At 41.0% G+C, this 14,549-nt stretch overlaps 1 protein-coding gene across 2 annotated transcripts in view; it reads right to left on the reverse strand.

Moving 5' to 3' along the window:
* Window positions 1-225: 225 nt before the first annotated feature.
* Window positions 226-14,549, reverse strand: part of KAT2B (lysine acetyltransferase 2B) — a 103,324-nt gene continuing 89,000 nt past the window's right edge. Inside the window, exons 13-18 of one of the 2 annotated variants that reach the window (XM_082460747.1) lie at window positions 12,863-13,006; window positions 8,059-8,173; window positions 6,471-6,507; window positions 6,166-6,229; window positions 5,983-6,067; window positions 226-2,291 (exon numbers count right to left, since the gene is read on the reverse strand). In XM_082460747.1, coding sequence (XP_082316873.1) covers window positions 2,098-2,291; window positions 5,983-6,067; window positions 6,166-6,229; window positions 6,471-6,507; window positions 8,059-8,173; window positions 12,863-13,006 — 639 coding nt within the window. In that variant the 3' untranslated portion in view covers window positions 226-2,097. The remainder of the gene's footprint in view (window positions 2,292-5,982; window positions 6,068-6,165; window positions 6,230-6,470; window positions 6,508-8,058; window positions 8,174-12,862; window positions 13,007-14,549) is intronic. The other variant, XM_082460748.1, reaches the window with a different exon arrangement.

The following is a 14,549-nucleotide window of genomic DNA, read 5'->3' on the forward strand; positions in this document are numbered from 1 at the left end:
AAGATGCAGTGGATCACTCCAGAGACACAATAAGTGTCTCTCCTCTCGAAAATCTCTCACTGATGGGCTGTGGATTTTTATGAAACTTCACACAAGTGCAACAATTCTGAACACCTTCCTCAACATGCTTACGACCTAAGAACTAAGGATGTAATCAGTCATCAACCAGATCGTACATTTGCCCTGTAAACTCAATCTGCCAGAAGAAGAAAACACACCACCAGATTAAGAGCTTTTTAAAATATAATTTAAAACTATTTTGTACCAGTACAATATATTAATTTTACAAATGTAAAATTTTATCTGCTGTTAAAGCATTTGCAAAAAACCACACATCCTACTTCAGCTTTATTGCACAATATCTATAAGAAAATATTAATTTTTAAATTAGAAAACATAAAAATGCTTTCAATATAGAAGAGACAATCTGATTTTAAAGACAATACTCTATAAGGAGGTCTACCCAGAAAATAACAAACTTTCACAGGATACCAAGCTGGCCAGATGCTTCGGCAGATCCAGTACAAAGCACTGTTGAAAACCAGTCCAAGTTACTTAATCCAAACTGTATCATCCTTCTTCATTAGAAATCCAGATGCCACTCAAGGTGGTTTCTTATACTTTAAAAAGTTGAGGCATTTCTCAGTTGTGAGCATTCTGAATATATCTTACATATGAAAAACAATCCTTCCAACTTCACAGCCATCTGCAGGGTTTTTTCCTTCATGCAGATTATCTCTGGCAACTGTGTTTAATGTCTATCAAATAATCATTTCAATTCTTTTATGCTGATAGAAAACATCAAGTTAAATATACCTTTAAACCTAGTCCTTTACAAAAATCAGTTTATAAATTTGTATCATAAAAATTAGTGTCGAGACCATCAAGGTGGCCTTCGTTTGTTTTATATGAGTTGGTTCTCCCAGAGTTGGGATGGTGGATGTCCCACTTTTCAATGTAGTGTTAATCAGGAAATAAATCCAAGCACTAAGCTGGAATCCCAAGACGGGTTAATGAGGTTGTATGATGGATTTTAGTGGGATAGTATTACCCTGGGTATATATACCAATGTAGGTATTAAAATACTGACAGCAAATCTTGGTGGTAATTTAATTCATCTCCGACAATGAATATAATCTGGAGATGCAAAAGGAAAAATGTTCATAAGTACATATCAGTTGTGTGTATTGTAGAAAGGGAAAAAAATCCTTATTTAGTAGAACAAGGATTCAATAAATTTGATACATTAAATAGATTATACATCTTTTTTTATTAAAGTATGTTAATTCAATCTCAAGTGTTTTCAAATGGATGCCTTTGTGGCCCAGAAAATTGCCTTTTGGAAATTATGGCCTGCATAAGCAAAGTCAAATATAGTACTACACACTCGTGTAGAGAAAGTAATTATTAAAATAGTGGTTATGCACTCACAAGTTTGTTGTAGGTAGACAGAATTATCAAAAACCCAGATGCTTATAAAAAAGTTTGCATTATTTAGAATTTCTTCCTTAGGAATCAAAGCAGTTGCTTTCTGGAACTGCATTTTTTCAGAACTGTTCAAAGCACCTCATCTAGATGAGTGTTTTTTAAAAATATATATAAAAAGTCTACCATGAGACTTCAAACATCACATATTTCACCTTTTACGGGCTTTTTATCATGCATCCCTTCCTTTAAAGTCCTTCAGAATAAAATAAAAATAAACTCTCACATTCCATTAGAAAAAAAGGGAAACATTCACGGTCTGAAAATTTTCTGCATTCCCCCAAATCTTGGTACTATGTGCAATTTCCTCATATACAAGTTTTGAGGAAACCCCTGATCATCTATTACTGAATATTCAGCTAATGGACATGACATAGAAAGTTGACATTAATTGTAGTGAATAGATTAAAATCTATTCCATAAAACAAAAATGTTCTATGACTTCAATTTAAATACATATCTAAAAAGCTAAGAGGAGGTGTTCTGTTTGTTTTTTAAAAGTGCTAATTATTACAAGTATCTTCAATACATTATGTCCAATTCTTTGTAAAACTAAACCATGCTTTAGGCACACTGCTTGATGAGTTTCTAAGAAGCAGAGGAAAAAAAATATCACTTGTCAATTAATCCAGCTTCCTTAATTTTACTGAAGAAGAATTTCTCCAGAATATTGGCACATTTGTAGTATTCACTCTCAGGGGGGTTGTACTCTTTGCAATTGGTAAAGACGCGCTGTAAGTCTGCCATGAATAATTTCTTAGACACGTAGTACCTATTCTTGAGGCGTTCGCTCATGGTTTTCAGATCTGCACAGGAAAAAAAAATATTAGCCATCTTTGACTCCTTTTAAACACCAGCTGACAAAAGTGAGATCGGGAAAGAAATCTATGTCATCAGTTTGATCACATTTGCACCATCCCAATGCCTTTCTTTAAGAGAAGTTCATATGATCAAGGAAAACAGTTCTTGAATCTTATGTTCCTCCTTTTGTGAGGGTATCCTGTGCAAAATCACAGTGTTTTAACATTGAAGGGACCATTATTAGTCATCTGGCCCAATCCCCTCTCCAGCACGAGGAAGCTAAGTAGATTAGCAGCAATAAGTACGATGAACTAAGTACTGTTAGCTCTTCATTCAGAATTATACAGAAGAGGCTTTGTCTATACATGGAGCAGAGCAGGTGGAACATTAGTATCGAATCATTTCATTACTTAAATCAGAACAATCAGACTGAGTTTGTTTCTCTAAATTCACAGTTGTTCTGGTGCTGCAGAGGTAGAACTAAAATGGAGAAACAGATCATAAATACATCTGCAAATACACCAACGACCTTGCAAGTAAAATGGTTCCGGTGAATTTAGTTTCATGCTCCATCAATGAAATAAGAATGACAAACTTTACTTAATAATCTATTTTCTAAAGCAAGTAAGCCTTGCGAGACAATTGTCAAAAAAGAATATTTTTCCCAATATATCTACTTGCTTTAAATTATTTTACAAAGGAAAACAGAGCTTCATCTAAACTTAATAAGAATATAATGGGGCTTCTTTCGTCCTCACTCTCAGAACCACTTTAAGGAATTCCATGAAGATTAGAAGATGCTAACATTTGTCTATTTATAGGTCCCTAGTTGTCTCTAAGCCTGGTTCTATCAATAAAAATTATATCAACTATTAAATTGGATTAGCAGATACACACTACTATATATGAAATAAACAAGGTCCTATTGTATAGCACAGGGAACTGTATTCGATATCCTGTAATAGAAAAGAATATGGAAAAAATTATATAAACTATGCATGAAAAAATAAGTCAAAACCACTAAAGAAATACTTCTGACTACCAACAACCCAAATTCCCACTTTATTATCAAATTTTCCAGAGGGAGAGAAACTGACAACCAAATACACTGGGATTATCATTTAATAAGATAAATAAACTTATGTGCAACATCCCAAAATGGGGAGAAATTCATTTGCATCAAAATCCTAAATCTACCACAAAACTCCAAAGGAAAAATAGGAAATATCTGCTTTCGCCTATTTCCTTTGACTAAAGCCTTTTTTTTTTTTTTTTTTTTTTTAATAAAGCCTATCTTGGTTAGAAATATGTCATCACATCTGTGAATTCAACTTTCCATTTTCTTTCTTCTCTAACTGAAACAGTTTGGAGGGAGAGAAAAACTGAAAAGTGTTGAGCTACACAAAGGCTTGACAAACAGCCCAGTAAATGTGTCACCTGAGTGTAACTGAACAGCTGAAGAGGTGCTCTCATTGAATAAAGAAAGAGCAGTGGCACCGGCCTCTCTGGGTAAAACTGTATGCTTACCCTCCCCCCACCTAAATGCCCACCACTTAGGATGTGCTGCCTGATATCATGTTTACCATGTTTAGAAGGAAGAGATGTGTGACCAAAAGAACAAAATTTAAAAAAATAAACAATAAAAAAATAAAGGGGGAAAAAAGAATGAAACTTGACACAAAGAAGTTTACGCAAAAGCTTTCCCCACTATTTTTTGGAAGGCAGGAGGAAAGGAGCGATGGGGAGAGCTTCAAATACAGCAGAAACAAATCATGAAAGTGTTTGGAGCTTGCTGAATAATTACAACCAACTCTGCATGTTTCCTTTCTCTATTTCCTTTCCATTCTGAAGTTATAGATAACAGCTTCCTTCCTCTGGCCTTCTTAGAAGCTTCTGGTTGACCAAATGGCCTGGGTTACAAAAGAAGGTGACTGAACACTAGTGAAAACAAACATGGAGACACCACGAAATTATTCATTAAATCCCCAAAAGTTGGCAATTCTGGGTAAATAGGAAAGCCCTGCCTAGCTATCCATGTGTGGGATAGCTTGGGCCACTCCTCAGACGCTGTACTGAATGCCATTTCCTTAACGAAACAGGTTGGATCTCATCCATATGGAAGAAAAGAGGTTTTTTTTTAGGGCATGGGGGGGAAGAGAAGAAATGTTTTTTTGAAAAAGCCATGGAGGCAATGGCAGAAGAAGTGGAATCACTGATTGTCAGTCTTGTCCTCAAAGACATGACCATCTTAGGGGCAAGGGCATCCCAAGAAAAAAAAAGCATCGCTCCAAGCAAAGAACACCATTTCCTGTTTTCATTAACACTGCTTACACACACCTCAGCCCACCGCTGGCCTTGCTCAGTGGGGGCGATTGTCCCCTCACGAGCATTCAGCTGTGCACGCAAGTGGTGTCCAACTGGCGAGGTTCCCACCCTCCTCTGGCTGGACCAAGCAAAAAAATTCCAGAGAGCAGGCTGCGAGTAGGCTATGACAGACAGGACCCACGGGACCTGCCACCGCAGGGCTTCAGAGTGCACGTGGACAGGGCCGAAGACCGTTCTCCCCAGGCTCACGCAACCTCCCGCGAGCATTTCACAGAAGAACCTGAGGCAGCCCAGGTGACGAGGATGCAAAGGTCAGGTAAGTCTGGATATGGACTTGAAGGGTCTTAGCATATTTTTCACATCCTGGGAGATAGTGATTCCCAAGTCACCCTTCCAGTCAGAATTCTACACTCCTTTAACCCTTTTACTCTGCTTTTCATGTACTGAAATACACAGAAGCGAGGCAGACAGAAAATGGAAAGAAAAGCGTACGGATGTGTGTCCACTTTAGGGACCAGAGACTACTGAAATCATTACCACCACTATGTAAAACATCCGTGTGATAATGCCACAGAAAACATCTACAAATAACTCTGTTATCGGGGAGCTAATGGGTCCCTTTCACTCTTCCTTTCACATCTTAATACCTTCTTAGCACCAGGTAGAAAAGGGACAGAAGATACAGGCTCTCTCCAGAAAAATGGCCACACAGCTGATTGGAAAAAAAAAAAAAAAAAATTCAGCTAGTGGTCTGTCATCTGCACAATGCCAAATTAGTTTAATTTGGGGATTCTCAATTGACTCAATTAATCATTCCTTTTAGCCTGGTGCAGACACAGCAGCAAATTCCACAATTCTACACTTCCAAAGGCATTTTTTTTGTTTGTTTTGGGATGTGGGACAAAGCTTAAAATAGGAGTATAATTAGTGACACTCAGTCTCCTTCAGGAGCATGGAAAATCAAGAGCTGCATTAATGATGATTTCTCCATCTAAGAGTACAGCAGCCAAGCGGCTTGATCTAACTTCGTCTGTTTACCTTCAAAATTTCTCAGACTCTCCAAGCATATCAAGAGGACAAGCTGATGTTTTTCCATTTGCAACCAAACGGAATATAAGCAAGGGTATGTCCACACAGCTGACTCTCATCCCTAGTGCTGTCTGCAGCTGGCACTGATGGTGTGGGCGCTACAGGGCAGCAGCAGGAGCCTAATGAACGCAGCCATCCCCATCCCTTTACCCTCCTGCTCTGATTCCACCGGCCCTCCACCCTACAACGGAAGAGTGCACATCAACCTCGGCACCCCTCTGTCCCCCACACCGCCATCCAGAGAGTTTTAAATCTATACTTAGAAAATGTTAATGGCATTACCCATGGGGAACCTTATAACTTCATAATATCCCGGAGCTTCTGTTCTCTTCACGGGTTCCATGAAGGGCCAAGCGCTTTGATGGCTCTTGGGTAAAGAAAAAAGTAAGGTATCTAATATGGAAATGCCATGTGGGAAATCATTTCAAAATATTTGCATGAGGTGAAGGAAAAGAAAACACCCACCTTCACCTGCTGGAGAATGCTCTTGAGTGTGCTATAAAGCTGGTCGGGGTCTCTGGGCTCTTTACTTGAAAGGAAAAGAATAAACAAGAAGGAACAATGATTAGCTTTCTCTTCTCTTGCCAAGTGGTTCCAGCTCATTTTTACATAAACTTAAAATTAGAACCATTCCAGAATTTTTTATGAAAATTGAAAGCTAACAAGTGTTGTGACGGTGACTACAGTCAGTTTGCCTGTTTTCTCTAAGTTTCTGGGAGGGGAAAAAAAAAAAACACTTGCATTAATATCCTCTGGCCCATCATACTTACCTTTTCTCTTTTCCACTCGGTTTCCAGCCTGTCTCTCCTATATATCAACAAAATTAAACACTGAATGAGAACTGCTTTTGGTCAAGAGAATAACATATTTAATAGTTATCAAAAATACAATAAATTATAGCCACGACTCAATAAATGTCTGTATCTGAAAAGAGACTGAACTTAACTACAGTTAATTCTTGACTTCCTCATACACCTAACAATACAAAACATTTCCAAGACTGACACTGCTCTGTCTGTTAGTACTTTTTAAAGCAGGAACTTCAACCTTTCAGAGGAAAGCATAAAAAACAAATATGTCTGGTACTGTGGGTGTGTATTTTTTTAAAACCCTAAGTTGCTAATCACCCTGTGAAAGAGTTAAGCTGTTGTTTGAGGTTGGAACAAACTCTGTCCTGGTCTCTAGTTTATTTGGGGCAGACCCTGCTTGTAATGCAAGATGGTTTACTGTAGCAGAAAGAAGACACAGCCTGGAGTCCAACTGAGCTGGACTGATTTCTTGTTCTCTCCTTAAAAGCTAATGTACCCGAGATAAGTTAGTCAACCTTTGCCTCTGTTTATCAACCTATAAAACAGAACTCCAAAACTGAGCTGATGTGATTCCTTTTGAGATTAGTTGATATATGTAAAAACACACAAAACAAACAAACAAACAAACAGAAGAATACCTGGCACATGTAGGCATTCAGTGATAGGGTAGCTATTGATAAGGATAATAATATGGAAGCAAAATTTCCAGGTCTGACAAGGAAAGTAAGATCTGCTGTAGGGTATACTCTGTAATGAAGAAATATATCTTGCCCATATAATGTCTTATTTTCTCTGGAGAATTTTAGTTTGTTTGCTTTGGTTTTGTTTATATTAAATTTTCAATATACTGGATGATCCTGGATTTGAACCCAATGAAAGTACCGATATTCATAGCTTTTGATCTCCAAAAACAGCTATTTTATATGTTTTAACCCAATACAACTCACCTCTAATATACTCACAGAGAAGAACCCTTGGGAAAACTACTCTAAAATAGGGAACTTGAAACAAAGTATATGCTTTGCAATCATCTTGTTTAGAGGTTTGCGGAAACTAATTCAGCCTAAGCACAGTTCTATGCAGGTTGCACCCAGGAGGGCAGTGAGGCAGGGTGCCAACAGCAAGATGTCTAGAAGAGGCCAGGATGGGGCTGCTGCTATTCCTGGCGGTCAGTGGCCACACGCTGTTTAAGGTTAAAGGGCTTAACCATCCTGAGGCTCAACCTTCCCCTCTGAGTAGAATTCCCTGCCATCAAGGTCACATATGGGGAGTGTCCAGCACGGTGCCACAAGTAACAGGCTCTCATAAACGATGGACATTAACGGCTACAACAAGAGGTCGACTAAGTTCTCTTCGATTTGTTTGCACTGGGAAACAGAGAAAAGATGTAAAAGGAAAGGATTTGCTCCCTTCTTAAAGACTACAATAACACAAATGGAGACGGACAGGGGAAAAAGCTTTCCAAATCACTGCATTCTGGTACAACTGTTTCCAACACCCTCATGGCATTACCAAAAGGTTTTGCTTTTAGAAGAACATCTATACATACGAATTCCAGGAATGCTTTCTATTGGGATCTGCCGGACTCCATCTTTAAAACAGGAAAGTCCCGGGTAGACTTTCCGAATCTGGGCTTGTTTTCTTTCTATCAGCTTTTTAATGATCTGTAAAGCACAAGAAGAAAATATGTTTAGTGACAGAAGTCTGTGGCTACAGTTTAAGTCAGTCAGTCTAAGGAGTCATTTTCCTAACAAAATTAAGTCTTCAGGAAACAAAAGGGTGAATGCTATTAAACAGTAAGACATGAAAGCATTCTATTATACCATGCCTTTAATGTCATTCACCCAGCCGTCTTTGAATACTTGTCCCCTGCCATTGAAAAGAAGCCAATACTGAGAGAACACACTGTCCCAAGGGCCCACTGTCCTCTTTAGCATAAGCGCCAAATGTTTTGCCCCCTCCCCTGGGAGCCTTGGCTGCAGCAGCCCAGGCAACGTCGGAACCTCTTCACATCCCACGACCAGGAACTGTTCCCTTCTACTCGAGGGGAGGACAAACTCACGAAGTCCCCAAAGCCTGGGAGGACGGCCTTCCTATTATTCACATTTTTCAAGGCTTGAGCCCCAACCTATGCTGTCTGCATCCAAAAAGCAGCTCTAAGGAGCAAAGGCAACACAACCAGGATGGGGGCCACCAGAACTGATTAGGGAATTTTGAGAGGTGTCCGTTTGTTTCATAAAATAATTCCTAATGCCCTGAGGTAACTATTTCCAGAGCAGTTCTCCCTTTAAAAAAGGAAAGGAAAAAATCAAATAAAATAGCCCTCAAAAATCACCATCTTGAGATTAACCATATCATAACTGAATTTTGGAAAACACAAAACAGTAGCAGTCATTAACTGAATTCACAACGGAAAACAAACAAATTCTAGTTCCTAACTGCTTGATCTCAGACGTAAGGCTGGTAAATGCCACAGCATGAATGCATAATCTTAACAATTAAACATAGGACTCCATAAAATGAATGGGACTGGCAAAATATATTCCTGGTAAATCTACTCAGGGCTGTCCAATAGAAATATCATGTAAACCACTCATGTAATTTAAAATTTTCCAGTAACTACTTTAAAAAAAAAGAAAAAAAAAGTAAAAAGAAACAGGTGAAATTTTAACAATATATTCTTATTTAATCCAATATATCTAAAATATTATCATTGCAGCATATGTTCAAGAGAAAAAAATTATAAGATATTTTACATGTTTTTATTCACACACTGTCTTCAAAATCAGAGTGTATTTTACACTTACAGCACGTCTCAGTTTTGACTGGCCATGCGGCAAGCACCCAATAGCCACGTATGGCCAGTGGCTACCACCTGGGACAGAGCAGATCTAAATGGATGCTCTGCATTTATTTGTAAGTCCAAGTGTTTTTAAAAAAGAATCCCTGGAAACAACCTAAATGTCCATTGACAGATGAATGGATAAAGAAAATGTGGTACATACATACAATGGAATAGTACTCAGCCATAAAAAAGCATAAAATAATGCCATTTGCAACAACATGGATGGACCTAGAGATGATCATACTAAGTGAAGTAAGTCAGACATAGAAAGACAAACACCATATGATATCACTTATATGTGGAATCTAAAAAAATGATACAAAGGAACTTATTTGCAAAACAGAAACAGACTCACAGGCACAGAAAACAAACTTATGGTTATCAAAGGGGAAGGGGGGGAGGGATAAACTAGGAGTTTGGGGTTAACATATACACACCACTATATATAAAATAGATAAACAGCAAGGTCCTACTGCAGAGCACAGGGAACTATACTTAATATTCTGCAATAACCTATAATGGAAAAGAATCTAAAAAAGAATAGATGTGTATAACTCACTTTGCTGTACACCTGAAACCAACACAACACTGTAAACCAACTACGTTTCAGTAAAAAAAATTTTTTAAAGAAAGAATCCCAATGACAATTTCTTATATGAAGGCCTTCAGAAAATATAGTTTCAAATATAATTTTGAAAGTTTCTTCTCTTCACCAGGGATGCCCTCAAATGTGCCAGCCTAGCAGGTGGCTTCCATACCCTCAGGTAGCACCTTGAGGTGACTGGTAATGGAGGTGGGGCGCGGGGGGCTTCGCAACCTCTCTGCGCCTCTGAGATCACTTTGGAGAAAGAAGACATTTCACTTCCGTTCCAGTCTCTTATCTTCACCTCCCTAGAAAATGTCTTCACTTCATCACCATGTTGTCATCTTTCTCTACTCAAACCCATCTCTCATTCCACCACTGTTGGTGTTAGTCTTCCCAAACAGAAAATTGGGGGGAACGCCCCCATCTTTAATATTTCACCAAGTTTTAGCATGTCTTCCTACAAAGATCCCATTGCTTTTCCTCACTCTTACTTTGGCCCCTCCAAGCCCAGTCTCAGGTAGCCTCACATGTGAGCTGAGATTTAAGAATTACCCCTGCTTCCCAGCCCCCCAGACACACCCACACTCAGTCCTGCCTGCTCACGGCCTGTTCACACTTTCTCAAATAGTGGCCTTCATCACCCACACACCTACGGTCCCAGGTGTGCAGGTCCCCGTGAATCCACTCATGTTGGACTCTGAATCTCTGCTCATGCTTGATTCCCTTCCAGGCCACCCCGTTCTAGGCACGTGTCCCACGACGCCACCTCCGAAGACGCGAGATGATGCGAGGGCCGCTGCATCCCACCCTGCCTTGGCGTCCTCACTCCCCACAGCACTCAGCTCCCACCCGCCGCTCCGCCTGTGCAGCTGCACTGGTTCTCTCTCCACCCCCGCTAACCACAACCACAACTGACTGCTCTGTACGCTTCCACGGCGGGGAAGGCCCTCCATCTCCCTACAGTTTGTTCCTTCCCACTATTCATCCCTCCCTTCCCCAAGGGGGTTTCCAGAGTTGGAATAAATGACACTTGTAAAACATCACTTGAATTCTGTGGAAGAAGATATTATGTGAATCCAAATACCTTCTTAGGGCGAACTCCGATCTCTCATGCATTCAGTGGTGCGCCTGTTAGGGAAGGCTGGAGGCTGAGAGGGAGGTGGCGGGGGAGAAATCCAAGGGGAGAGAAAGGGGAAGGGGACGGGGCACTGTCTTCTCAAAAGCTGAGGCTTTGCTGCCATCTAAAACAGCTCTGCGCAGAGGGCTTCCCCTGCATGCAGGAAGGGCCCACTGATCTGGACTCTGAATTTGCGGACCCCGCAGGGGGGATCCTGCTCTTGGCTTCTACTGCGGAGATGAGCTGGAGAAGGAGGAGCACGGTGACAGGGGACAGCAATGAGGACGGCTGCCCTCGGCTGGCAGCCTCTGATTGCTGCACAAGGGGCTGCGAATTCGGACCTGCTCCTTAAGCCCAGCGGAGAAGAGGGAGAGGAGCCTTCTGTGCTTTTATTAACTCTCCAAGCACCCTATGTGGAATTCTGTCTTAGGCTGACGTCTCTGACCAAGAAACAACAGAGGTGGTTTTTATTTTCTAATTTAACAAAAGCCTTTTGCTCACTTCCACGGGAAGCATAAGAACAACTCTGAGCTACTTTAAGTAAAAGGAAAATACTTACTGAGCACCTACTATACACCAGACACTGCGTAAGGAGCTTTACATCTGTTACGTCAGTGACATCTGACAAGTAACTAAGAACTGGGATCAGGGAAATGAGCAGAAACCAGAAAACAAAGGTAGGTTTAAGGCAGAGGTCTTTTTTGTTACTCGCTAGAGAAAAGTACACTCGAACGAATAACAGAAGTATAAAGTGGGACTGATGTGGGGTGACCCAGGTGCAAATTCCCAGTTTTTGAACTCCAAGAACTAGGGGGACCAAGGGGATGATCCTGGGCTCAACACACAGAGTTCATTCATTTAATAGACGGCTTCTGTTGCGCTCCCCTAATTATGATCTCTGTATGTTTCTTTTCCCTGACTTAGAGACTGTAGTATGTAGTCAGTCTAGTATGTAGTCAAATCTATCAACGTTTCCCTTTACTGCCTCTCTTTTAGTTCATATGCATAAAAGACTTCACCCCAGCATCAGATACCAAATCACTTGGTACTTCCCTTGGCAGTCCAGTAGTTAAAACTCCACGCTTCCACTGCAGGGGGTAAGTGGGTTCAATCCCTAGTCGGGGAACTAAGATCCCGCATGCCATGCAGCGCGGCCAAAAAAAAAAGAGTCCTCTCCAGATAACAAATCACTTACTATCCGGAAGTATAAGCCTTCAGAACTTGCAATGCAGAAGGAGAGGTGAATACAAACTAAGATAAATATGGAAGGTAATGACTAACTGAAATTCAAATGAGTGGATCAAACTAGTGCTCAAGAAGTTCAAAGAGGAACGGAAAACAGGAGGAAGTGGTCGCATCTTGTGTGTGTGTGTGTGTGTGTGTGTGTGTGTGTGTGTGTGTACACGCATTGGGAGAGGAAGTGGGTAAAGGATGAAGATACCAAGCAAGAGGGTTAAAGCATCAGTAACAGCCTTTGGAGATTAGTTTAGAAAGGGAAATAAAGAGGTGGGTTTGAGAAGGATGCATGAGGCCAGCATGTAAGAGGCCTTGAAGGTGAAATTAAGATTTACTATCATATTTTACAAGTTTTGTATTTTACACCAATTTAACAGGTACTGACCCCCTTAGAAGTGGTGATTTAGAGAGGAGATAAAGGATACCTTCAAAGAAGAAATCTAGACAAAACAGAACAAACCGAGGTTATGGTACCCAGCAGACCCACACCCACAGAGCCCAGGGACGCACACTTCACCCCAAAAGAGACCGGTCTGCGCAGAAGGAACCCGAGTCAGTCACATACTTACCTCCTTCTGCTTCTTAATGATGACAGAAAATTCCGTGTACGGGATCCGTGGATTTAGCTCACATCCCATTAAAGTGGCTCCTTCATAATCCTTGATGTAGCCAACATATTTGGTTTTAGGGATTTTAATTTCTTTGGAGAAACCCTGCAAAGTCAATAACTTCATTTATACAGGGCTGTGCATCAAACATCCTCTCTGAGTGCTAACTATGTGCTAGGCCTGTCTTGGTGCCCAGCACACGTCCAAGCTCTCATCCTATTATCCTGGGGAGGATTAGCAGGAAACCCTTCCAAGAAGTTCAGAAACATCAAAAATCAACTGTGGAAACAGGAAGCAATTCAACATAAAAAATAAACCTAGTAAAACACCAATAATATTAAAAAGTCTTTAACAAAAATGGCTATTAAGTAAAAATAAGGTTTAATTTTGCATTAAACTGCACAATTTCTCCCAAAGTAGAGAGGGGGGCCTCTAGGATGCTCCACAAATCAATAACTAACATTGATCTAAATTCTGAAAGCAAACTTTGTCCAAAAATATAAGAATAAGAACCTTGATGTTGAGGAAATGAAACAACTACTTGACAGGCAAAAAAATTCCAGACGGGCTTCCCTGGTGGCGCAGTGGTTAAGAACCTGCCTGCCAATGCAGGGGACACAGGTTCGAGCCCTGGTCTGGGAAGATCCCACATACCACAGAGCAACTAAGCCCATGCACCACAACTACTGAGCCTGCGCTCTAGAGCTCGCGAGCCACAACTACTGAGCCCACGTGACTAGAGCCCGTGCGCCACAATTACTAAGCCTAGAGCCCGTGCTCCGCAACAAGGAAAGCCACCGCAATGAGAAGCCCGCGCACCGCAACAAAGAGTAGCCCCTGCTCCCCACAGGTAGAGAAGGCCCACGCGCAGCAACGAAGACCCAACGTAGCCAAAAATAAAATAAATAAATTTATTAAAAAACAGAAAAACTTCCAGACCATCACGACAGTTGTTGTTTCAGTGATATTAATGCTTTGCAGTATATTCATTTACATACTTTAAGCTGTAATAATATAGTTATACAGGGCATACAGTCATATAACGACTTTCTTTATGGTGCCTATTTCAAATTTTTGCAGAAAATTACTTGGACTTTAAATTTCCTGCCTCCTCTTTCAGCAAAAACTTATTTTCCAAGCAATTATTGACATCAGCCTCAAAGAGGACCACAGACAAGTCATTTAAGAAGCATGGCTGAGATTTCAGCTCTACAATGTCGTTACTGCCTAGGAAAGCTGACACTCAAGCCCCCCCAGTAAAACAAACCCACTGAGTTCTCTCTAGTGAGTTTTATTACGAAAGTCACAAAGGCATCCTAAAGAATGAGGAGATGGGCTTCCCTGGTGGCGCAGTGGTTGGGAGTCTGCCTGCTAATGCGGGGGGCGCGGGTTCGGGCCCTGGTCTGGGAGGATCCCGCGTGCCGCGGAGCGGCTGGGCCCGTGGGCCGCGGCTGCTGGGCCTGCGCGTCTGGAGCCTGTGCTCCGCAACAAGAGAGGCCGCGATGGTGAGGAGGCCCGCGCGCCGCGGTGGGGAGTGGCCCCCGCTTGCCGCGGCTGGGGAGAGCCCTCGCACAGAAACGAAGACCCAACACAGCCAAAAATAAATATAAAAATAAATAAATAAAATAAGACCTGGTGCAACCAAATA

This window comes from Balaenoptera physalus (genome assembly GCF_965194825.1).
Source record: "Balaenoptera physalus genome assembly, chromosome: 4".
Taxonomy (NCBI): Eukaryota; Metazoa; Chordata; class Mammalia; order Artiodactyla; family Balaenopteridae; genus Balaenoptera; species Balaenoptera physalus.